Here is a 26,582-nt window from a genome sequence, read left to right as displayed (position 1 = left end):
CATACCTCAGCTGTCAGCCAGTAACCAGGCAGTGGTCTTGGGCTTGGTGATCTGAAAATAAAAGGAAACCTCCTAAAATGGAGTCCGGAGGCCAAAAAGGGACACTCTAACACAGTACTACCACTCGATGGCAACTACAGGAAGAACTGTCAATTATAGACCCCAACAGAAGAATGAACATGAAAGAATCAATTTATAGGCCCCAACAGGAAAAGGTGTACATTGCATCTCCTGCAAGAAATCAACTATCCCAGCAACTCAGCCAATGAGAAACCATCATCTCCCTGAAATCACCTTTCTCCAATGACCTTTTGTACAAAACAACCTCTCCCCATTTCCTTTCTCCATAAAATAAGGTTCTTTTCATTCATTTGTTGGACTTGCCTCTATGACTTTGCTTGCCCTGATTTGCAACTCTTTGTTGTTCCTGAATAAATTAATTTTTTGCTGGTAAAGTAACTGACTTAGAAAATTTTTTTTAATTTATTGATTTTAGAAACATCAAATTGTTGTTCCACTTATTTATATGTGCCCTGACCAGGGAATGAACCCAAAACCTTGGCATATAAGGATGATGCTCTAACCAGCTGAGCTACCCAGCCAGGTAAAATAACTGACTTTTATTTTAATTTTTTTTCTTCATTGATTTTAGAGAGAGAGGAAGGGAGAGGAGACAGAAACACTGATGAGAGAGAAAATCAACTGGCCGCCTCCTGCATGCCCCCCACTGGGAATTTGGCCCACAACCTGGGCATGTGCCCTGACTGGGAATTGAACTGGTGACCTCTTGGTGCATGGGTCAACACTCAACCACTGAGCCACACCGTACGAGCCTGGCTTTTACTTTTAAGACCAACAGTGAGTAGGCAGCAACTTTCGTCATGGATTATTGAGGCCTGTCATCTAAAATTTTCCAAGCTGTTGCCTGAAATTTCATTTTTAGAGATTCTCTAAGTCTGTGAGACACTGAATGCAGCATTATATCTTTGGAAGGACCCTGGGAAGAGGAGCATATGGGATACAGTTTTGGGGAGAGAAAGGATAGAGGTAGGAACAGGGTCTGTGAGGAAGGACTAGCCAAGGTCAAGGATCACATAGAAATTCCCAGCACCTTGAGAGGCACAAGGGCTGTAAATGACATCATTCTACTTGAACTGCCAGTAGGAAGAAAAATTCAGATACCACCTGTCAGAGCACCCCAGTAGCTGGAGCTCTTCCTCAAGGAATTAGTATAAGCAAGCTCTCTAAAAATCAATTTAAAATAAATAAAATCATCTCATGCTAATTTGCAAACTTTCTGTTTCTTGCTTAGTTTGCAAATTAGCATGAGATGATTTTATTTATTTTAAATTGATTTTTAGAGAGAGTGGCACAGAGAGGGAGAGAGAAACATCGATGTGAGTGTGAGAGTAAAAAACTGCATCCCAGTATATGCCCTGACCAGGAATACAACCAGCAACCTTTCAGTGCACAGGACAATGCCCAACCAAATGAGCCACACCAGCCAGGGCCATAAGATGCTTTTTAAAAGGCCTGTGTACAAGAAAGATTCTAGAGGCTAATAGAAAAATGTGGAGCAGCTGCCTCAGCCCTGATAACTACCATGTATCTGTGTCCTTGGAAGTGAGGACAGTGGGGCTCAAGGGCCAGCACAGCTGAAGCCACCTCACCTGGCCCACTTGTCCACAATACTTCATCTTTTAAATTCCTTAAAACTCCCTCCTTTCCAAGGACCTTGTCCCAGCTGAAGACCCACGTTGTGCCTGCAGTGACAGAGCCAGTATGCAATAGGAAGCAAACCTTAGAACCTGGACTGGATAGAGCAGGAACCACCTGGATAGAATTCAAGAAAAAAGATTGGTGCTCCAGGCTAGGCTAGTGATATAATTCTGCACACTGGGCAAGTGTGTGTTTCTCTGGGCTTCCTTTTACTTGTCTATAAAATGGGAGGCTCCTACTATTATTCCTGCTGTTCTTTTTTTTAAAAATCTTGTTTAATTTCTTTCTTTCTTTTTTTTTTGTACAGAATGAGTAGGAGGGAGAGAGAGAGAGAAAAACATCAACGTGAAAGGGACACATCGAGTGGCTGCCACCCGCACGACCAACCAGGGCCGGGGACAAACTGCAACCGAAGTACGTGCCCTTAGCGGGAACCGAACCCGGGTCTCTCCGGACCGCAGGCCAACGCTCTAACTGCTGAGCCAAACCAGCCAGGGCTATTCCTGCTGTTCTTGTTACAAATCTGAGATAGTGATGCTTCTTGTGCCTTAAAATAGGGGTGGGGGAGGTGTCAGTTGCTTATTTTGTTTACTGTCATTTAGGCTGCAAGCCCACAGGACAAGAACCTTTTGTACTATGTACCACAGCTGCTGCTGATAAATGTTATCGTTAATGAGAATATTGGGAACATATTGCAGCCACTGTTCCTGTGTTTTCCAGACATTGCTCACCAACCAGGCACTACTTGGCTCCCAGGTGGTCAGGGATGCAAAGCCAAAGACTCAGTTCATTAACGATAAAAACCACTTAACTGCTGGGTCCGGACAACTACATGGAAGACCAACCCATTCATTCATTCAGCGAATGTGCACTGAGCACCTACTATGTGCCAGGTGCTGTGAATACTATGAACAAGTCCAATATGGATCCTCTCCTTACAGAACTTATGGTCCAGTGGGCCATGACCAATTGCCCTGGTAGAGGCTAAAACAATTGTTAGAAATAGTTCCCTTTCCTGAAAGAAAAAAAAATCCAGCTATGGCCACGCTAGACACTACAGGACCCTTGGCATTTTCCTTCTTTCCCAGACGCTTTGATGGCAGAACCCAGACATCAGAAGTCAGCATTGGGGGCTTAAGGGAGACATCAACTTTCATTGTGGGTGCCTGGTCAGTGTCACTCATGTGACAGATTGGCAGACCTGAGGTCAGAGGTAAGGCTGAGACCAGACTGGCAGGCATCTCCAAAGAGGAGTGGGGAAAGAAGGCCTGGATAAACCAGAATTTGCGGGGGTACCAGAGGTGGAGGGACTACATGGGATCTCATAGATGGGATCACCTGGAAAGGTAGTTCCTGTGTCTAAGACTCGAGGAAAGGAAGTGTGCTTACACAGAGGCAAGGGGCCCGTTGGAGGGAGCAGTGTGGTTGCAATGAGAAATGAAGCATTTAAGCTCTCAAGAGTTCAGATGAACAATGGCCTCCCCTTCTTTTCTGCTGAGAAGTCATTGTCCCAGGAACCACCATGGCAGAGTGGCTGAAGTGGACGCTGTAAGCAGCACTCTCTGGTGGCAATCTTGTCTTTAGGGGACCTGGTTTAGTTCCAGAGTTACTGCTCCAAGTGTTGGAGGGTCTGAAACCAGGTTCCCTTCCTCCTAAACCAGGGCCTGTGGATATGGAAAGGGCTTAGATTTTGGGCTGAGAGAGCCCTCCCTACCTAGTACAAAAGCCAGTTCACTCTCATGGTGTCTCTCAGAGCCTCAGTTTCCAGATTTGTAAAACAGGAATTCAAGTCCCCACAAGAACACGAAGAACAACTAAGCACTTACTTAGCATAAAGGCTGACACACAATTAAGTGTGCAAGAAATAGCATTGGATATATATGGTAGTGAAAATTGGTCTGTTTTGACTACTGATATCATGATCAGTTAAGAAGTGGGTCCCATGTCATGTTACTAAATCATGTAACTACCAAAGTTTGTAAATTATTTATAGCAGAGTCATATCAGATATGCATATAACTTACTGTATAATCTAGGGTCAGCCATGTAGCCTCTCTGAGAAAAAAATTTTTTTTTTATCCTCACCCGAGGACATTTTTCCATTTTTTGTTCAGGTAGAGTGGGAGGGAGAGAGAGGAACAGAGAGAGAGAGAGAAACATCGATGTGAAAGGAACACATCGAGTGACTGCCACCCGCACAACCGACCAGGGCCGGGGACAAACTGCAACCGAGGTACGCACCCTTAGCGGGAACCGAACCCGAGTCTCTCAGGACCGCAGGCCAACGCTCTAACTGCTGAGCCAAACCGGCCAGGGCCCATGTAGCCTCTCTGAACCTGTCCTCATTACTAGCATAGGAATGATATCACCTCTTGGCCAGAAGCTGAGAATACAAAAATGAACAGGCCACAAATGTGGAATATTCAATCAAGAATGGACATTTCAGGCCTGGCCAGTGTGGCTCAGTGGATTGAGCATTGTCCCATGGATTGAGAGGTCCCAGTTCGATTCCAGGTCAGGGCACACGCCTGGGTTTCAGGCATGATACCAAGTAGGGGGCATGCAGGAAGCAGCCAATCGATACTTCTCTCTCAAAAATCAATAAAAACATATTTAAAAAAAAATTTTTTTTAAAGAGGGGCCATTTCATTTGTCTCTGCACTTCAAGGATTAAAACCAAAGGTCTTGCCCTGGCCAGTTTGGCTCAGTGGTTTTTTTTTTATCCTCACCCGAGGACATTTTTCCTTTTTTTGTTCAGGTAGAGTGGGAGGGAGAGAGAGAAACATCGATGTGAAAGGAACACATCGAGTGGCTGCCACCCGCACAACCGACCAGGGCCGGGGACAAACTGCAACCAAGGTACGCACCCTTAGCGGGAACCGAACCCGGGTCTCTCAGGACCGCAGGCCGATGCTCTAACCGCTGAGCCAAACCGGCCAGGGCTGGCTCAGTGGTTTGACCGTCGGCCTGCGGACCAATGAGTCTTGGGTTCGATTCAGTCAAGGGCATATACCTTGGTTGCAGTTTGTACCCGGCCCTGGTCAGGTCATGTGGGAGGAAAACAATTGATGTTGCTCTATCACATCGATCTTTCTCTCTCCCTCCCTCCCACTCTGTCTGATGATAAATGGAAAAATATCTTCAGGTGAGGAATAAAAAAACAAACAAAAAAATATCAAAGGCTTGCCCGGCTGGTGTGGCTTAGTGGTTGAATGTCAACCATGCACCAAGAGGTCACCAGTTCGAGTCCCAGTCGGGTCCCATGCCCAGGTTGTGGGCTCAATCCTTAGTGGGAGGCATGCAGGAGGCGGCCAATGTTCTCTCTCTCTCTCTCCCTAAAAATCAATAAAGAAAAAAAAAAATTAAAAACAAACAAAAAACCCACATAGGTCTTATCTTGATATTTAAGGCCTCTCCTTCCTGTCCCCCAGGCCACCTTTCTAGTCCTCTATCTCTTAACTCCCCCCTATACTACAGCCAAACGACTCTTTCCTATCCCCTACCCCCTCACTCACTCTTGCTTAGTCTGAATACCTTTGCCTGCCTGGAATACGCTTGCTTTTGATTCCTTCTGTTAAAAGTCTTCATTTCTTTCAAAACTAATTTCAAGTACCACCTCTTCCCTGGTGCCTTTCTCCTACTGCTGCCAGGCACTGAATTCAAAAGCTGGGCAGATAAAGAAATGTACCAGGAGATGGCAAAGCTATTTGTGTGCCTGCCTTCTCCCTCTGGCTTGAGATCCCAGCAGGCTGGGGTCAGGTCTCAACCATCTCCTCAGGCCTTCCATCCAGAGGATGATCCTTAGAGTAGTTTCCAGTGACCATTCCCTGGTGGGTTCTTATTTTGCTTTGATTTCCTAGACTAGAACAGGGGTCATTTAGGCAAATAAGAGAGCCCAACTTTCCACCCTCTTTTCTGTGATTTCATTCATGATAAAGCTCTCATAAACTGTTTTTAGAAAAGACACTTAACCTCTCTGAATCTCCATTCTCATCTGTAAAATTAGGATATTAGTACTGAGCTTGATGGGAGAATAAAGAAAATCAACTATAAAGCCCCTAGTGCCCAGTAGGTGCTCAATAAATAATAGTTCCTCATCCGGCCAGTATGGCTCAGTGGTTGAGCATCGACCCATGCACCAAGAGGTTGCCGGTTCGATTCCTGGTCAGGACACATGCCCAGGATGTGGGCCCAGTCCCTAGTGGGGGTGTGCAGGGGGCAGCCAATCAATGTTCTCTCTCTTCGATGTTTCCTTCTCTCTCTCTCCGTCTCCCTTCCTCTCTCTCTAAAATCAATAAAGGGAAAAAAAATAAATTAAAAGAAATAACAATAATAGTCTCCCAAGGAGCACTGGATCAGTCCAAAGTGGAAATTGGGAGAAAAAGAAATATAAACAAAAACTAAGGTAGAAGAAATAAATGCAAAGAGGAATGACAATATGTATAAAGGGTTAAATTCACCTATTAAATGAGTCTTAGATTGGATTAAAAAACAGGCTATTTACAAAGAGACATGCCCGAAGAGACAGTTCTCTTCACTTTACCCATCCTTCAAAGCCCAAGGCTTTGCCTGCTGCCTTTATGACCCCACATTATGGACAACTATCTTTTTATTCTCAATTTTTTTTTTCCATCACCATTTATCCCTCCTACACTCTCTTCCACCTCCACCCACCCCCCTTCTCCAACCCCTTGCTCAAGACATACATCGTTGAAAGTGGATTATCTACATAATAAAGACTCAAAGTTCTTTTAGGCACCAAAATTTATTTACCTACCTTCCTGCTCTAACATTTTAAGTACTATATAAACATTATAAACCAAATTAATCTCTTTTTGATCCAGGGTTGTGAAAGGAACCATTACAAAGTAGAGGCAGACCTATGCCTGCTTTTAAGATTCTCTGGCCCCTCTCAACTTCTGGTTGTCAATTCTCTTGTCTGTTTTCGGCTGACCCATTAACAGTATATTTTATAACCCCTGTAAAATAGGGACTGAAAATACCAACCTCATTGTTCTGAGGTTTAAGAGAATGCTCAGCACTAAGCCAGACTCTCAGGAGCATTCAAACACCAACAATTCCTCCCTGCCCTCTGATATAGCTCCTCATCTGTTATGGGCTGAGGAACCAGTGAACCTATAAACCAAGAATGTGGGTACAACACCCATAGGCCAGGTTAGAGTTTAGGTAGAGTTGTGACCACTGCTTCCACTTTCCAGCCTAAGGAAGGACGGAGTGAGTAAGCAGTTCCAAAACCCCTGAACTCATGGTTCCCAGTAGGTATCTCCCATGTACCTCCACTGTGACCAGGGCTTGAGGAGGGGCTTCTCAATTCCCCCAGCCACACATGAGACAGTACTCAGGATGTAGTGGAGACCAAAGACTGAGTGACCAGCGCCAGGGAGTTGATGGGGGACATTAACAAACCATTCTCAAAGTTGGTGCCATTTGCTCTTGGGGAGAAGAGGTGGGACAGCAGATAGAAGGCAGAAAGGGCAGGCCTGGTTCTCAGTAACGGTAGTGATCGGGCTTGAAGGGGCCATCATGGGGCACGCCCAGGTACTGGGCCTGCTTCTCAGTCAGCTTGGTCAGCTTCACATTCAGTTTGCGCAGGTGGGCTTCAGCTACTGCTTCGTCCAGCTGGGAATAAACACAGGAAGATGGAGGCTCAGTACCGCGCACTCTGGAACCACTTACCTGCATCCAGCTGCCAAGAGGCAAGAACTGTTCTGTTGGGGTAACTGCAATGCATTGCACACATTACCTCAGCCCATCATGTTAGCCTCAGTGGATGTGTTGTTTTTGACTGCCCAGCTTCCCTTCCTCAAGACGGAACCATACTTCATCCTCTCCTCTAAGTAACCCTAGTGGGACCGTTAATTACATTTCCTTCCTCACCTTCCACCAACCCAAGTTGTTAACCAAATTCTTTTCTGGAATTTATCTATGGACAGGGCATTTTCTACAACAAGAAGAAATAGGGTCTTTCCGATTCCACTGGGATTCCTAAACAGGGAGGGTATCAGTCTCAGCTTGCTAGTGGTAATTCTATGTGACAAGTGAAGTGAATGTAAAGAAAAAAGATAGCTGCCCTGGCTGGTTTGGCTCAGCGGTTAGAGTGTCAACCCGCAGACCAATGAGTCACAGGTTCAATTCTGGTCAAGGGCACATACCTCACTTGTGGTTTGTCCCCGGCCCTGGTTGGGGTCGTGCAGGAGGCAATCAGTCGATGTCACATCGATGTTTCTCTCTCCCTCCCTCTCTCTCTTTCCCACTCTATCTGAAGATAAATGGAAAAATATCCCCAGGTGAGGATTTAAAAAAAAAGACAGCCAAGACAGAGAAACACAGAATTCTAATAACAATGAATCCCTGGTTCCACTGCCTGAATCATGGACTCCTCCATTATATGGGGTAGGTTTACAGTTGTGGGTACACAAAACAGAGTTTATTCTTATATTATCATTTATTAATCGCTGTATTATTTTTCATACAAACAACTGTAAACCTACTTTTGCCCCACCCTATGTAACCAATAGAGTTCCTTTTCAGATTAAATTGTTTGTGTTTGTTTAAAAGTATGTCCTTAAGCCCGCTGGTGTGGCTCAGTGTATTGAGCGTCGTCCCATGGACTGAGAAGTCCCAGTTCATTCCCAGTCAGGGCACATGCCCCAGTTATAGGCTCAATCCCCAGTAGGGGGTGTGCAGGAGGCAGCCAACTGATATAGCTCTCACATCCATGTTTCTCTCTCTACAAAAAAAAATAATAATAATCAATAAAAACATTTAAAAAAATGTTTTAAAAATATGTCTTTAAATCCCTTGTCTAGAAATTCATAATACTCCTTTCTTCAAGAGGTGGAGCCTACTTCCTCACCCCTTGAGTGACTCACTTCTAATGAACAGAAAAAAGCAGAAGTGATGGTGTGACTTGGAGACTAGTGCTCTCCTAGACCACTCACTCTGGGGAAAGGCCAGCTGGCATCTCATGAGGGCACTTAAGCAGCCCTATGGAGATACCAATGTGACAAGGAACTGAGACCTCCTGCCAACAGTGATGTGAAGTGGATCTTCCAGTCCCAGTCTAACCTTCAGATAGGACTGCAACTCCATGAAGGACCTCAAGTCAGAACCACCACACTAAGGTGCTCTCAATTTCCTGACCCACAGAAACTGAAATAGTAAATGTTTATGTTTTAAGCCATTAAGTTTTGGGGTTAAATTGTTATATAGCAATAGATAATTAACACACCAGTTTAAACAGGGTTTCCATCTTCCACTGGCCGCCAAAAAGACCCTAACTAATAAAAAAATTGCCATCCTTTCACAAATGTAGAAATCAAGTCTCAGAATGGTGAAATGACGTGCCCAAGTTCACACAGCTAGTTATTGATAGAGATAAGATATGAATCCAGGTCCATCTGGCTCCAAAACCCCAAAGCTTGTCTTAAGCATCTCAAAGTATAGCCTCCAAGGCAGCTTTGAAGAGATGGAACAGAAACCAAGGAAGACAGAGGCTGGGGTTAGATAAGACCAATTTCTAAGTCTGACCAGTGCTGAAATATATAAAAAGGGTCTGAAAAGAAGGGGAAGTGGTTATACTTAGAGGCGTGTCAACTCTAAGTGTGGGGTTTCACTTTCTCAGCATCTGGCTCTGGGAAGGGCCTCTCTCTATAATGCCCAAGTCCCATCCCATGATGACACAATAGCCTTGGGCCACAGCTCATCCCCAAGAACTTTTACATTTCCAAGTGGGTTCACATCCATTGTCTCATTAGAGCTTCGCAAATACCCCTAAGGAGCGCTGGATTTATTCTTCTATTAACAGATGAAGAAACTGGGGAGAAGCAGGCAAAGGCATGAGCAGAGCCCAGCCCCAAGTCCATGTTAGTTCTGAAAGTAGAAAGAAGGTCTCCAACTCCCAGAGTATACACTGAATCCTCCCTTCACTTGGCCTGACCTAGCCCTGAACACACTTCCTTCTCCCTGTACCCACACCCAGAAGGCAGTGTCATAATGGTTAACAACTTGGACAGATAGTAGAGTTGGGTTCTACTCCTGCCCCAATACTTGACAGCTATGGGAACAATTCAATCTCCAAACCTTAGTTCCCTCACTTGTAGGATGGATCTCTCATGGCTATTATAAAGATCAGTGCTAGTGTTCTTGGTACAAACAGATACCTTAATGGTGGCTGCTCTCTCTGTCATCACCCATATATCACATGTGAGGCATGAAGCTATGGGTGTCTTGTCCCCAGTCCATGTCTTGGCAGTGATGGAGGAGATAAGGATGGGGCCGTGTGCTGGGGTGGGAGATGAAATCTTTGCCTTTTTACTTCCTACCCTGACTTCATTACAAAGGCATGCCCAATTTCTCAGCATATTCACAGCCATATTTCCTCCAATTGGGATCAAATGAAGGTCAAGTGAGGCTTTTATTTAACCCCACAACAAGGCTGGAGACCTGGCAGACTACACAGAACAGAATAGCCCTTGAGGCCCTTATGAGTAAAACATCTAGTCCAAGGGAAGAACTCAAGGATGACTAGGGGGAAAAGGGTTGGCTGGCTCTGGGGGCAGATACCTGAAGTGGACACCTGGGCCTCTTCCTACTTCACTTGGCAGAACCAGCCTTTCAAGGGGTGGAGGAATGAGACTCCATCAAAGCCTCTCCAGTGACCAAATGCTAGATGAGCAAGAGCTACTCTTACCATTTGACTGACAGGGAAACTGAGGCCCAGAGAGGCTAAGTGGCAAAGCCAACTTTACTCATGACACTGGCAAAAAAAAGCCAGGACTAAAACATAGCAATTCTAATCTCTGGGGGTATGTACATGGGGTGTTAGGATGAGCACTGGGTTTCATGTCAGAAGACCTCATTGTCATGGTTACCCTGACCACATACCCATAGCACATCAGGTGCTATGCAGTGTGTTAGGGGTATTATCTCATTTCAAGGCCACAATCCTGCACAGGCTGTAGGCTGCATTTGGCTTATAGACATGTCCAAAGTAATATACCTGGTTATATTTTAAAACTATAATAAGTTGCCTATATTTAAAAATTGAGTATTTCATATAAAAATCTTAATATCTGGCTTCTCTTGAAATGTCAGGAGCCCTGGTCCAATGGGCCTGGGTTCCAGTTTAATGACAGTAAGCCAACCCCTTTACTGAGGCACGTGCTCTTCTATTAGTCCCCACCCAGCCCAGTTCACTCATTTACCTGCTCAATCCCTGTGGGCCTGTGGGTTTGTGACCCTTGATCTAAGGAAATCCTCACAATCCCCACAGGAGGTAGTATTACCTTTATTTTACAGAGGAGGATATAGAGGCACAAAGAAGTTAAGTAACTTGCCCCAGTTAGGTGGTAAGTCGCTAAGTGGTAAGGCTTAGATTCAAACCTGGATGGGTCTCACTACAAAGCCCATGCTCTTTTCATAACCCAGCCCTGCCTCTCTGGGAGTCATTCCCTACTTTGGGCCTGAGTTTCCTCCTCTGCTAAATGAAGAAAATTATTTATGTCCTGTGGAATACCCTGTAAAGACCTCTCAGAGGGTAGATAGGTAAACTCTAGCAAGCCCTGTGTGGGGAGCCCAAGGTTGAACATATGACCCTTGGCCGGGGTTAGAGGTGGGTACTGACCTTCTTGGGCAAAAAGTGGACCCCAACAGGGTACTTGTCAGGATGGGTCCACAGTTCAATCTGCGCCAACACCTGGTTGGTGAAGGAGTTGCTCATCACAAAGCTGGGGTGACCCATTGCACAGCCCAGGTTGACCAGACGGCCCTCAGCCAGCACGATGATGTGGTGCCCATTCTTCAGCCGGTAACGGTCCACCTGCAAGTGGGCAGAGCAGCAATGAGGGCTGGAGGGGCAATGCTCCCAATGTCCACCTTGTCTTATCCTACCTTCTTCTCCAACAGGCCTCCCTGCCTCCAACAGCACCTGTGAAGGGCCCAGACTGCCCTAGAACAACCTCCAGCACAGGCCCTGGCACACTCAATTAATAATAATAGGCAATAGTTATCAAGCAGCTCTGAGCTATAGACCTCACAGAAATTCTATTAGAATTTAATAAGCGGACATAGGTAAGGTACTTGACACATGGCTTGGCACATATTAAGTACTCAGTAAGTATTAGCTAATGTTATTATTATTATTATTGCCACGTGCCCTGAGCTAAGAGCATACACATAACTATATCTAGAACTATAAACAAATATATACATACAACTAATAACAACCCTATGACTTAGCCCTGCCTGGTCAGTTTCGCTCAGCGGTTAGAGCGGCGGCCTGCAGTCCAGAGAGACCCGGGTTCAGTTCCCACTAAGGGCACGTACCTCGGTTGCAGTTTGTCCCCGGCCCTGATTGGGTCGATGTGTCCCTTTCACGTAGATGTTTTGCTCTCTCTCTCCCTCCTACTCTATCTGAACAAAATATGTAAAAACGCCCTCGGGTGAGGATTAAAAAAAAAGGAAAAATGTCCTTGGGTGAGGATAGAAAAACAAACAAATAAACAACCCTATAATTTAAGTACTATTATCCCCATTTCACAAATAAAGAAACTACAGTTTAAAGGGTTAAACTTGTCCAGAGTCATACACTAAGCAGCAACTGCAATTTTTATTATTATTATTACTATTATTTTAATCCTCACCCAAGGATATTTTTCCATTTATCTTCAAATAGAGATGGAGGGAGAAAGGAGAGAGAGAGAAAGATCGATATGAGAGACACATCGACTGGTTGCCTCCTGCACGACCCTGACCAGGGCTGGGGACCGAACCGCAACCAAGGTACATGCCCTTGACTGGAATCAAACCCGCAACTCTTTGGTCCACAGGCCGATGCTCTAACCACTAAGCCAAATCAGCCAGGGCATGCAAAATTTTGTTTTAATACATTTTTATTGATTTTTTTAGAGGAAGGGAGAAAGATAGAAACATTGATGTGAGAGAGATACATCAATCAGCTGCCTCATGCACACCCCCTACTGGGGATCGAGCCCTCAACCCAGGCATGTGTCCTGACCGGGAATCGAACCGGGACCTCCCAGCCCATCGGAGGACACTCAATCCACTGAGCCACACCGGCCGGGTGAAGTAGCTGTAATTTGAGCTTGGATAGTTTGAGGACAGATCCCATGTTCTCAGTCACCGTGCTCAGTAAAAGCTGAATGTAGTGGCACTAAACTCTGGCTACACTTCAGAATCATCTTGGGACCTTTGCAAAATGGGATGCCCTGGCCTCACTCCAAGATTCTGATTTGAGTGGAAGTGAAACCAGATCCTCTTTCTCCCCATCCCACTGCCCAGGTTGCCAGAGCCTCCTCATCTGCCCTCCCTTGGTGGCCAGCCCCATGAGCACGCCCCCTTCAGCACTCCATTTGCCCACTCTGCTGAAAGAGCTGGGGCTTCTCACCTGGGGCTTGATGTTCACTTTTTCCACAGCATTCTCATTCAGCCACTTGACATCAATCTCCACGTCAAAGTGTCCAATGTTGCATACGATGGCGTCATCCTTCATCTGCTCAAAGTGCCTACAGGAAGTCCAAACCCATGGGAGACCATCAGGAACAAAGAACAGCCCCAAGCCAGCCCCTTCTCTCATTCCCTAGAACCCCCTACTTTGCACCTACCTGCCGAGGATGATGTCAACACAGCCTGTGGTGGTGACAAAGATGTTGCCCTCCTGACAGGCCTCATCCATGGTGGTCACTTCATACCCTGTGCATAGACAGTGGCCATGGGTCATCCAGGGTGGCCTTGCCCTTCCTCTGGCCCCAGTGACTGACAGCCAACCCTCGCCCTATCGTACCCTCCATGGCGGCCTGCAGTGCGTTGATAGGGTCAATCTCGGTGATGATGACTCGGGCCCCAAAACCCCTCAGGGCCTGGGCAGAACCCTTGCCCACGTCGCCATATCCCGCTACCACCGCCACCTTGCCCGCAATCATCACGTCTGTGGCCCGCTTGATGCCATCTATGAGGGACTCCCGGCAGCCATAGAGGTTGTCAAATTTGCTCTGAAAGAAGAGGGGGCAAGGGGGCGATGGGGGCAGGCAAGTCCCTCGAGCCTCAAACACCCTCTTAGTATCTCAGGCTGGTGGGCCTTGGGCTGGTCATCCATGACTTGACACCAGCTAATACCTTCACATGCCTCTCACCCTGATGAGCAGCCCTAAGACCTTCTTGTTAGCCTCTCTGTGCTGGTCCAGAAAACCTTGAGAATCAATTTCTAGGAGAGATACCCAGTCAAAGAATCTGCTTCACTTTAAAGCTCTTGTTGCCCAGCTCTCACTGTATAGTTCTTCCCCTCTTTAAGAATACACTAGTTACTCTCAATCTACAATCTCCTTCCTCCCCTCAAATGAGGCCTTCAAGTCCCTACCTGCAGCCTTCCCAGGGGTCCTTCCTCAGAGGCCTACTCCCAAGCTACACAGCTAACCTGGAACTGTTACTGCACCACAAGCTCACCTTTGTGACGGAGTCATTGACATTGATGGCAGGAACCTTCAGAATCCCCTTGGCCATCATCTTGTATAGATTACAGACCCCTGTCGTGGTCTCCTCGGAGATGCCTCGGATGCCTGAACACAAGGGGAAGGGGTGAGTGTCAGGCCAGGAAGGGGATACCCAAAGGATTGGCTGCGATGGGGTGGGGGGCCTCTGGAATGAAGCCCCAAGAGCCTATACCTGAACTCATCCAAATTCCTCATCTTTGCCCCATAAAGCCACTCCTCTTTCTGGTTTCACATCTCTGTGGCTGATACCACAGTCCCCATCATCACCAGGGCACTCCTAAACTCTCCATTCCCACTTCTACTGCTCTAGTCCCTGCTACCATCATTACTCACCTGATCTCCCAGCCACACAGCAGGCATTTTGAACATGTATGTTTTCAGAGAAATCTTTTCAAAACCCTCTATTTATGTCCATTTATTCTCAGGATCAAGCCAAATTCTTTTATCTTAAGTACTCATACATCTGGCCTTCACTAAAGCTCCAGCCACATCCTATAATACTCCCTTCCAGTGAAGGAAGCTACCATGCTGCCTTCCTTTCTGTTTCCTGAAGTGTCAGTCCTTTTTTGCCTCAGGGCTTTTGTACCCATTGCCTCCCTCACCCACTTAACAAATATGACTCATTCCCAGGCCTGGCTTATACTTGCCCTTGGACCATCATCTCAGTCAGACCTCCCCAGCCACCCTGGCAGAAGTCAGGAGTGCAGGCCCCAGAATGCCTGCAGGAACCTGCTGTCCTCCCATCTTCCACAGAACCTGCTACTCTAAGTGCTGGGAATCCTACCAGCCTGCTGCTTTCACATGTGCAAGCAGGCTCCATCTAGGTTGCCAGCAAGCATCCAGCCCGCCCACCCATCCCACTCACCTGACAAGAGCTGTGGGTACTTGGTGTGGATGAGGTTAGTGAGGTCACCGCCATCATCCAGAATCATGTTGAGAGGCCCATCCTTGAAGTACAGCGTCTGCTCAATGCACCACATGTACTCCTCATCTGTTTCACCTTTCCAGGCATACACTGGAGGGCAAGTGGCACATCAGGGTCTGCCTTCCCCACTGGTACTTGTTCCAGGACTACCTGGGCAAAGCCAGTACTATCGCCTTCCTAATTCCCATGCCCAGCCACCTCCAGACCCTCTGAGGACTCAGCAGTAATAAGAACACAACTTGGAGCCAGAGAGATCTGAATTCAAATCCTAACTCTACATGCCAGCTGTGTGACTTTGACCAAATCACTTCACCTCTCCGAGCCTCAGTTTCCCAATTTGTAAATGGGGAAAATAGTATGGATTAAGTGAGCGAGAGGCCAGATACAGGTAACTAGAAAGAATTATTTACTTTCCTACCCCCTTCTGTCTGGGCCCCAAGGACTAGAGATTCAACCCATAGTGACTAGGCTCACTCCCAAAGTGCTGGGACGGGGTGCTGCAGGTTAGGTGGACCCACAAGGCAAAATCCTAGGATTGTTCTGCACTGAAAGAACTTAAAGGCCCACCAGTCTTTGTGGTGGGTGGTCTCAAGCAAAGTCTGGCCAAAAAATTACTAATAGCAGCTATTGTGTATAGAGCAGTTTCTCTGTGCCAGACATTACCACGAGTCCAGGCTCCTCCCATCATATGGTATGACTGGAATACATGTGTGGCTCCCATGACCCTCCTGTGGGAAAAGACCACCAGCCAAGCAGGGCAGGCTGCCCCTCCACCTATCTGGGGCAGACAGTAGTCTTGAAAACGCATTTTCCAGAAGAGAGCCATGAGGCCCAACCATGGCTGAGGAATGGAAGACATGCCTATCTAGCCCTGGTTAGTCTCTGGCAGGATCTTCCTGACCCTTTCCCCTCCAACTGAGGCTAGTTAGGACACATGAATGTACTACATAATCACTATCAGAGCTAACCACTTCCCTTCACAGGCCCAGGCAGACATATGCCAATTTCTCCAGCAGCTTATGAAACTTCTTTCTGCCCTGGCTGGTTTGGCTCAGGAGTAAAGCATAGGCCCGTGGACCAAAGAGTCTCAGGTTCTATTCTGGTCAAGGGCATGTACCTTGGTTGGGTTCAGTCCCGAGCCCTGCTTGGGGTCCTACAGGAGGCAACCGATCGATGTGTCCCTCTCATGTCGATGTTTCTCTCTCTCTCTCCCTCCCTCCCACTCTATCTGAAGATAAACAGAAAAATATCCTCGAGTGAGGAATAAAAAGTTCTTCCTCCTAGTTTTGGTCCTTCTCCAGCCCCCTAGACCGTCAGCCCCTAGGCAATGAACATCTGGGACTCTATTTCTGACTAGTACTCCTCCCAATTATTTTTGGAAACAGACTCACATCCTTTCTTTAAGGAACTCCCCCTCCTCTACACCAAATGGTTCCCAAGCACAAGATCCTACCCTCTTGATTACATTATTTAAGCTGGGACAATAAACAACTCCTTCCTATGGGTCATTAGGCTAGGATTGTGTGGCATGACTCCACTCCTCTACCCTACAGCAGGGAAGCCTGTCACTGTAGGAGATAGTGAAGCAAACATGGAGAATCAGAGTACCTTTGTGCATTCCCACATCCCCCAGCAACAAGCAGGAAGGACTCACCTGGAATGCCAGCCTTGGCAATGGCAGCTGCTGCATGGTCCTGCGTGGAGAAGATGTTGCAGCTAGACCACCGCACCTAGAAGAGCCAGCAAAACAGGGCTGTGGTCACAGAAACAGCAGGGTCACCGGTCAGGGATAAGAAAAAGCCCTAGAGCTAGAAGTGAGAGACTTATGATCTAGGCCCAGCCAACTCTGTGACCAGAGTGGGGGCTCTGGTGAGTGAATGGGAGCCAGAGCAGTGACAAGACCCAACTTATGCTTATTATTTTTTATTTATTTATTATTTTAATCCTCACCCAAGGACACATTTCCACTGATTTTTCAGAGAGAGAGTAGGAAGGAGGGAGGGGAAGGGGCGAGAGAGAGAGAGAGAGAAAAACATTGATGTGAGAGAGACACATTGATTGGTTGCCTCCCGTATGACCCCAATGAGGGCTGGGGATCGAACCACAACCGAAGTATGTGCCCTTGACCAGAATTGAACCCATGACCCTTTGGTCTGCGGGCTGACGCTCCAGCTGTTGAGACAAACCCACCAGGGCCCCAACTTTTGTTTTAAAAAATCACTCTGGTGCTGTGTGGAGAAGAAAGGGTTCCCCAAGGAGGCAAGGAGACAAATGAAGAAGCTGTCGTTAAGAGGTCAGACAAGAGATTTAACAGTAGCAGTGAGTAACTGGTATATTTTAAAGGCTAAGCTGACCAGATTCCCTGTAAGATTAGTTACTAGAGTGACAAATAAAGAGAAGTCAGGATGACTCCAGGTTCTTGAACTAAGAAAACCTGAAAGGCTGAATTTCTACTTGCTTATGTGGGAAAGATTGCAAAAAGGGGTTGGGGTAGGGAGTGTACAATAAATTTTGTTTGTTTGGTCTATTAGATCTCCAAGTGGAGATGACACACATCAGTTGCTGAATACACAGGTCTCGGGTTCCCAGGGAAAAGCCTAGGCCAGTACATTTATCTAGGAGTCATCACCATGTAGATAGTATTTAAAGCCATAAAATCAGAGTGTGAATGCTGAAAAGAAAGAAGAGGTCCAAGGACTGAGCTCTTGTGTAGTCTGTTAGCTGGTTTCGGTTGCTCTGCCCCATCCTCTTTAGGAGAAACTATCTAGTCCCTAGACTCCTAAAGACGTTAGAAGAGCTGTCAATCACGTGCACATAACCCAGGCTGAACCAATCAGAGCACACCATCCTCCTGGCAGCCATGATTGGCCCAGGGCATGCACATGACCCTAGAAGGGCCAATGAGAGCCAATCCTTCCATGACTCAGTGGGACACTGGGGTTGAATTTTTCCTACCAGAGTTCCTCAATGGAGAGGATGTGAATTGAGGCCGTTAGATGCTATCTTCCCAGTCAGAAAAAAAAATTTGCACAACAGTTATCACAAAAAGATATCGGCAGCGTGACAAGGTTGGCTCCCCAGCTGGGCCTGAGGGGCCACCACATTGGATTTCCCGCTTCTCACAGTATAGCTGCAGACCTCACCTCAGCACCCAGGGCAACGAGGGTCTCAATGAGGACAGCTGTCTCAATGGTCATGTGCAGGCAGCCAGCAATGCGGGCGCCCTTCAGTGGCTTGGAAGCCGAGTACATCTCTCGCATGCGCATCAGGCCCGGCATCTCGTTCTCCGCGATGTCCAAGACCTTGCGTCCCCAGGAAGCCAGGCTGATGTCAGCTGCAGGAACAAGATGGATACTAGTTCCATGAGCGGCTCATCCCACCAACCAGGAAGTACGCCACTGGTCACTCGTCCACTTGTGGACTCGAAACACTAGGCTAAGTAATCTGGTCACTAACTCTGTCACTCATTCAACAAGGATTATGGAGCTGAGGCAGTCAAAAAAAGAAAGACATGGCCCTGGCCAGTTTGGCTCAGCGGTTGAGCGTCGGCCTGCGGACCAGAGAGTCCCAGGTTCGGTTCCCACTAGGGGCACATACCACCCAAAAAAAAAAAAGAGAGAGAAAGACATGGTCCTTGCCTAACCTCTGCTTACTGTTTTGTGGGAGAGCACATTTAATCAAAGAATCACACAGGTACATGTAAACACAGGTACGTGCCTCCTGGAAAAATAGCAGTCTATATATATGTATATATACTTCCTACTACCCTTTCTGCTACCACCTACCAACCCCCTCATTCCCTAAAGATTTTAGCTCCTGGCTGGCTGTCCACCTTCCAAGTCATCACTGTTGCTGACTTCAACACTCATAAATGATATTATTTAACACCTTGGATTCAGCACAGTTCACTGATCCTCTTAAAGATATGAAAATGCTTCTTCCCCACTCCTGATGTTTTCACATGGAGAGATTCATCTGTGTAAGTGACACTCTTAAGCTCTTTTCTGCCCCAGGAGAGGTGGAGTGACTTATGTGATTAGTAAACTTGGGAAGAATAAATTGGGCACGCTCAGCTCAGCTCTCCCTTCTTTTGCAAGCAAGCAGCAACCACCTTTCCTGCAGGAAGCATGTTCTTCTACATAGAAACCTACCCAGGCCCACCTTGCCTGTAATGGATGTGTAATTGAATTTTGGGATTCAGATAGCAGGATCATTGGATTTCAACACTAATCTACATCCTCTGGCTTCAATGTTATTAGTAATGACAGTTATATTTTGGCTTCTATCTGCTACCCCAAATGTCTCAAATTTGTCCAAATTCTCTGGTAGGAAAAAAGGATACTATTATGAGTTTTCTCACTATCTCAATACTCTAATAACCTCAACCTCCCTACCCCCACCCACCTCACTAGCCCATTCTAAAAGTCAGTCCCTTCCCTCTTAAGAGTCATCTGTCATGCTTATAAATCTCTCCTGGAAAATCAGATTCAATAGGTCTAGGATGGGGCCTGAGGCTGCTGCTGATTATTATCTTTAGGGAAGCTTAAATCCTGTCAATTACCTAATGGGGTGGTATCTGGGTATAGAATTTAATAATAACAAATAATAAAACTAAGTCAGTCTGCTTCCTGCTGTACAATCCAGAGATGAAATATTCTATCCCCATGGGAAGGACTACTTCTACTGGGCCTCAACACATATCCCGCCCCGCCCCCGCCCCCGCCCCCCCCCCCATCACCATCCCTACCCAACCCTGCCCACCTTGGCAGCCCATCACCAATGATACTCTCCCTTGGAAATACTGATTTCAAGCAATTAACTCTGACCATATCCCATTCTTTCCAGTCCTCTCCCTCTACAGCCCCAACTCCAGTAAGGCTGCAGCCAGTCAGGTCAGAACTTCTAATTCATTAATCCTACCAATTTTCATTGCCCCTCACAGCATCACCTTCATGTTCTCAATTTCTTCCTTCCACAGTTTAGGATTTTGCTATCCCTTCTACCCTTCTGTCCTCTGATAATTCATGGCCAAACTCCCACTTAGTTAAACCCAACCCTCCACTCCAACTAAGCCACTGAGTCCAACAGAAGAAATATTACAACCATACCAAAAGATCTCATTTATTAAGACACAAATTTCAAGGACAGGCCAGCACTCCTATTACATTTTCTTAGTAAATTTACTCTCCTTTTCCACTCTCTCTAAACCTCTAACACCTTTCCTCATCAACTGATGACCTCACTTCACAGCTCACTGAGAAGAATTCAGAACTATGCCACTTCTCCTCCATGGACTCTACTAGTCCTCCTCATTTGTAGCTACAGACCAGGCATTCTTTTGTTACAACAGAAGAGCTGCCTCTGCTCTGTGGGACCTGATCCCATCCTTGAGAACTTGACTATTCCATGGATACTGCTTTTTTTTTTTTTTTTCTTTCTTTTAGAGAGGGAGGAAGGGAAAAGGAGAGAGAGAGAAACATCAATGAGAGACATCGATTAGCCGCCTCCTGCATGACCCCCACTGGGAATTTGGCCCACAATCTGGGCGTGTGCCCTGACTGGGAATCGAACCCACGGCCTATTGGTGCATGGGTCATGCTCAACCAATGAGCCACACCAGCTGGGCAACACTGCTCTGGGCAACACTGCCTCCCCAAACCAGCCTGACCCCCATGTCTAATAGTTAACTATCTAAGTTCACATTTCTCCCTGTAGCACTGATCCCACTAAATACTTCCTCCTTCTGAAACCCTTTCTCTGATTTCTATCTGTCCTTCTGTGGTTTTTCTCCTAGCTTTCTGGCTCCTCTTCCTATAAGTGACTTATGTTTGGAAGCCCCCAGAGCTCCATCACCTTCCTTTTCCTTTAAATACCTTCTCTACAGCAATGACTCCCATGTATTTATCTTCAGCCCAACTTCTCCCCTGAACATGAAACTCATAATCCAATTGCCTACTCAGCATCTCCACTCAGATACACAATTGGATCTAGAGGGACAGGTGGTGATAGAGTGGGTCAAGTTTGAACCCTAATGACTCCTTACCTTCTCTCCAAACTTCTTACTCCCCCAATTTTCCCACTTCAGGAAACGAAACACCATTCAACCAGCCACTTCAGACAAAAACTTTCTTGATTCCTCTTTTCCCCTTTTACCCCCTTCCAATCTATCAGCATATTGATGGCTCAAAGTCCTAAATATTTAAGCAACCTGACCACATCTTACTAACCTTGGATCACTGAAGCAGCCACCTCACTGGTCTACTATTTTCTCACAGAAGCCAGAGGAAGAGGCTTTATAAAATTTAAGTTATTAATCAACTCCACTTTTCTGCTAAAAAACAAATCTCCAATGGCTTCCCCTTACCCATGAATAACATTTTAACTCCTCACATGGCCTACCCACATGACTGCCCACCCTTGTTCTTCCACCTCTCCACCTTCTTCTCCCCCTCCCTAGCTTCTCAACTACAAGGATCTAACTGTTGGTCTTTACTGTCTTCCGACAAGCTAAACTCATTCCCACTGTAGGGTTTTAATCCAAGCAGTTCTCTTAGCCTGGATGGCTCTCCACCAAGCATCTGATACAGACCTAGCAAACAGTAGGTGCTCAACAAAAACCTGGAAACAAGAAAGAACTTGGTATATTCCTAGTGGAGGAATGGAATGCAAACCAGGGTGACTCTAGTAGAGGGAGTAACATAAGTGGGGATTTTATTCCCAGTAAGGTGGGAAGCCTACAGAGTTTTAAGGGGAAGTACCATGACCAGTTGTCTTTTGAAAAGACCCCTTTGGTTGCTGCATGTATACGTGGAGCAAGAGGCCCAACCTGTGAGGAGGGTGACCAGAACTGGGGTGGTAGCTATAAAGATAGAGAAGTGGGTGGAACTCCTCACTTATAAAATGGAGACAACAGCCCAGCTGGTGTGGCTCAGTGGTTGAGCGTTGGACTCATGTACCAAGAGGTCGCCGGTTTGATTCCTGGTCAGGGCACATGCCTAGGTTGTGGGCCAAATCCCCAGTGGGGGACATGCAGGATGCGGCCAATCGATTTTTTCTCTCTTGTTGATGTTTCTATCTCTCCCTCTCCCTTCCTCTCTCTGTAAAAATCAATAGAGCACTGGCTGGTATTCTCAGTGGTTAGAGCATTGGCGTACAGACCAGAGAGTTCCGGGTTCAGTTCCCGCTAGGGGAATGTATCTTTGTTGCAGTTTGTCCCCAGCCCTGGTTGGGGGTCATGTGGGTGGCAACCACTCGATGTGTCTCTTTCACATCAATGTTTCTCTCTCTCTCTTCCCCCCTCTCTCCCTCCCCTTCTATCTGAAGATAAATGCAAAAATGTCCTTGGGTGAGGATTAAAAAAAAAAAATCAATAAATAAAAAATAATAAAATGGAGAAAACAATACATTAAATATATGCATGTCTGTCCCAACCTTGAGTCACCTTTGTATATCCAGTGCCCAGCAGGACCTGGCACAGAGAAAGGGGTCAGCAAATGTTTACTGACCATATCTGTTGTTAGGACCGAATGAGAAAAGGTCCATGAAAGGGGCTGGCACAAGACAGGTGTGGCAAAAAAGAAACAAATCTAAAACCAGTACAACTCCCAGCACTTACCAATGAGAAAAGGGCCCAGAAAGGGGTTTGCCCCAGGTTCCAAAGCCAATCAGTGGCAGAGGTGGGACTGGTAGCCTGGAAGAGCTAGAGCCAGAAGCCTTCTCAAGGCTACTGAGAGAGGCCCAGCAATAGTGGACAATGGGTTCTGTCCTATCCTGCTAAGCTCCACCTACTCTATCACCACCTGTCCCTCTAGCTAAAAATAACTCCACTGCCCTCATGGCAGCTGTGCCAGCCCCAGAGTTTTCCATGGATCCTTCAACTCCAAGGACATGGAGGGTCCCTGGGGCTTTTGGTCCTACAGGAGCTGAGAACTTGAAGAAGTTGCAGTAACACTGGTGCCAGGGCAAGCCAAGAGCAATAGCAAGATCTGCTGTGAGCCTCACTTCTTTATCTGTAAAACGGGCATAATCATCCCCTGCTGAGCCCTAAGGATTAAAGATGTTATATGGCCAAGGTCTGGCACAGAATGCCCTCCTCAATGGAGGCTTCCTCCCTCCAAACCTACCCAACCAAGCTCCCCCACTTCCAAATGCAGCCTTATCTCCTCCCACATAAACCAGTGCCCTCAACCCTGACCCAATGATCTCTCCTTAGTATGACAAGCCTCTATTCCAACTCTGCCACTAATGTGACCTTGATTTAACTTTTCTGGGCTTCAGTTTCATCACCCACAAAATGGTAACAACAATCTATTCTGGCCATTACTTCATAGCTACTACTGATAAGCTACTACAATTGACCTTTGAACAACACGGGGGTTAGGGGCAATGACTGCCCCCCTCCCAGTCAAAAATCTATGCAAGGAGCTCTTGTAGTTGCACAAAGACTTGCTAATTCAGGATGACTGACATGCTCAGTGACACACATGTTCCAAATAAAGATTTTACATAAACATAAAAGTAATAATAATAATTAATTTTTAAAAATCTGCCCTGGCTGTTTTGGTTCAGCGGTTAGAGCGTCGGCCTGCAGTCCTGAGAGACCCGGGTTCAGTTCCCGCTAAGGGCACATACCTCGATTACAGTTTGTCCCCGGCCCTGGTCGGTTGTGCGGGTGGCAGCCACTCGATGTGTTCCTTTCACATCGATGTTTCTCTCTCTCTGTTCCTCTCTCTCCCTCCCACTCTACCTGAACAAAAAATGGAAAAATGTCCTCGGGTGAGGATAAAAAAAAAAAAAAAATCTGTGTATAACTTTAAAAAAATTTTTTCCCTTTATTGGTTTGAGAGAGAGAGGAAGGCAGAAGGAGAGAGAGATAGAAACATCAATGAGAGAGAACAGATTAGCTGCCTCCTGCATGTCCCCCACTGGGGATCAGGCCCACAACCTGGGCATGTGTCCTGACTGGGAATTGGACCAGCAACCTCTTGGTGCATGGGTCATCACTCAACCACTGAGCCACACCGACCGGACTGTGTACAACTTTTGATGCCCCTGAAACTTCAGTCATCCCTTGGTATTCATAAGGGATTGGCTGCAGGACCCACCCCTGAGAATACCAAAATCCATGGATGCTCAAGTCCCTCATGTAAAATGGCATAGAACTGCCCTAGCCAGGTAGCTCAGTTGGTTAGAATGTCCTCTCGATACACCAAGGTTACAGGTTTGAACCCTGGTCAGGACACATACAAGAAGCAACCAATGAATGCATAAATAAATTGAACAACAAATCAATATTCCTTTTTCTCTATCCCTAAAAATCAATTTTTAAAAATCTTTAATAAATAAATAAAATGGCATAGAACAATGCATACAGTTGGCCTTCTGCATGGGTAGATTAAACCAACCACTGATGGAAAATACCACCGATGTGAAACCCAGAGACAGGAAGAACCAACAGTATATTTATTGAAAAGAGCTGCATGTAAGTGGACTGTGTTGTTAAAAGGTCAACTGTATTTCACAGAATCTCTGCAAGTCACTTCCTATTAAAGCCTCAGCTTCTTTCTCTGTATAGTATAAAGAGAGCCCACCTCTGAAAATTATTCTGTAAACACATGCAAATCACCAGACACACAAGCAAGTGCTCCATCAATGTTGATGCATTTCTCCAGGTTTAACGGTGTCTTGAATTTACTTTAAAAATTGCTAGCCATCCTGAACTGGTTTTTGCCAAAAGTTCATTAGTGTTGTTCCAAGTCTTCTCTAATATACAGTGGTGAGAAGGTGTGCTCAGAGGTCTATGGGGCCTGGGTTCATATCCTACTTCACCTCGTCCCCGCTGTAAGACTGTAGGCAAGTTACCTTTATTTCCTGTCTCAGTATACCCATCGTAAAATGGGAAAGTAACAGTCCCTACCTTATAAAGCCGTGAGAATAAAATGAATTAATCTAGATTAAAGGTATAAAGTGGTGTCCATCCCCTAGAAAACTATCAGTACATCAGCTTCAATCCATAGGACAGCAGGTAGAATTTTTCTAACCACTCTAAATTTTCTGCACAACTGTTCCTGTTGGCCAGGCGGGTGACCCCAGAGATTGAGTAACGAGGCCAAAGTCCCTGTGAATGTGCTAGTGCCGGCCTTGGGCTCGCTGTCCAGGCCTCGCCTCACATGCCTATTGGGGCTCCAGTGCCCTCGCCGCCCCTATAGGAGGCTCAGAGAGGGAGGGGCACTTGTCCGGGACCACCCAGCTGGTCCCGGAAACAGGATTCTGATCTCCTACTGTGTATCCTGGCAGATGCCAGCAGTCCCAGGCCGCTGGCCAGGTACATACTCCCCAACTGCCCCAACGGACTCTGTGCGAAGCATGCCGCCACTTGGCGGCTCCGCAGTCCGCGCCGCAACACTGGGCCTCGCGCGGTATGCCGGGACTAGTAGTCCGCGGCCGCCTCCCACGACCCGCTGCACGCGGCTCGAGGACTCCAACCCCCAAGCGGCCTCACGTGGCCAGGATCGCGCCGAGCCAGCGATTCAATGGGGTCCTGAACACCCCGCGTCGGCCCCGCGGCCGCCGCAGGGACAGGCCCCCAGCGGGCAAGGAGCCGAAGAGGCCTGCTGCACGTCCTGGAACTCACCGACTTTGTAGGGCAGTTTGTCAGACATGCTGACGGCGACTCCGCACGGAGTGATGGACACAGGCGAAGGGGGCCGGGCCTCGGATTAGGAACCGGAACAGGGCGGGCAGCACGGGGAAAGGATGTGCTCCTGGCGCCGGCGCCTTTAAATATCTTCCTCTTACTTGCATATTCATAAGTCCCGCGAGGGCTGAGCTGTCCGGGCGGGGCCCTGCGCGCAAGGGCGGGGCCAGAGCGAATTTAGGTCCCTTCAGAGCAGGGCGTTTTAATCCGCTGTGAGGCAGAAGGGCGCCTCCGGGAGAGGACTGAGAGCAAACGAGAGGCTGTTTTTTCTTTCGTTAAGCCAGTAAATCAATGTCAAAACCGAGTGGAACTGAAATTCCAACCACTTCACTCCCCTGGGCCTCAGTTTCCTCATCTGTAAAAAATGAGGAATGATATCTACCACGCAGATTATAAGTAAAGTTGTAATATGTCAGATACCTAGAATGCCAGACCTTCCACCCTCCTCCAACCTAACCACTATCCTGAGTTTAGGTAAGTTTGTATGCATTTTTATACTTATACTACATATAAATCATTAAACACTTCGTAGAATTCTTTGTGTTTAAAACCTTTTATATAAATGGTACCATACTGTACTGAATCCAATAGCTGTGCCTCAGCCTGCATCCTGTCCCACCAATGTGCCCTTGTCTTTCACTTTCCTAACTCTCCTTCCACTGTTCACAGTGTTCCTCATCAGACCTTAGCAACCCCCTCCCTCACTAGCGCC

At 46.8% G+C, this 26,582-nt stretch overlaps 1 protein-coding gene across 4 annotated transcripts; it reads right to left on the bottom strand.

The window, feature by feature from the left end:
- On the bottom strand, positions 1–25,929 carry AHCY (adenosylhomocysteinase). 4 transcript variants are annotated; one of them, XR_004957128.1, is made up of 11 exons: positions 25,808–25,929; positions 18,318–18,508; positions 16,829–16,904; positions 15,115–15,264; positions 14,203–14,315; positions 13,544–13,751; positions 13,365–13,452; positions 13,148–13,265; positions 11,366–11,560; positions 7,147–7,359; positions 1–51 (listed from the first exon to the last, which is right to left on the bottom strand). XR_004957128.1 is itself a non-coding variant. In XM_036245661.1 (10 exons), exons 1-10 carry the CDS (start codon positions 25,833–25,835, stop codon positions 7,228–7,230), a joined length of 1,299 nt encoding a protein of 432 aa, XP_036101554.1. In that variant the 5' UTR covers positions 25,836–25,929; the 3' UTR covers positions 6,412–7,227. The 4 variants fall into 4 exon arrangements, 2 of the variants coding, with proteins under 2 accessions (XP_036101554.1, XP_036101555.1); XR_004957127.1 differs by lacking the exon at positions 1–51 and adding an exon at positions 1,684–1,763; XM_036245661.1 differs by lacking the exon at positions 1–51 and having other exon boundaries at positions 6,412–7,359.
- Positions 25,930–26,582: the final 653 nt, after the last annotated feature.

Source organism: Molossus molossus, unplaced genomic scaffold (genome assembly GCF_014108415.1).
Source record: "Molossus molossus isolate mMolMol1 unplaced genomic scaffold, mMolMol1.p scaffold_m16_p_6, whole genome shotgun sequence".
Classification (NCBI taxonomy): domain Eukaryota; kingdom Metazoa; phylum Chordata; class Mammalia; order Chiroptera; family Molossidae; genus Molossus; species Molossus molossus.
Note: the sequence above shows the minus strand (reverse complement) of the source record. Positions and strands in the feature narration are given on the sequence as shown.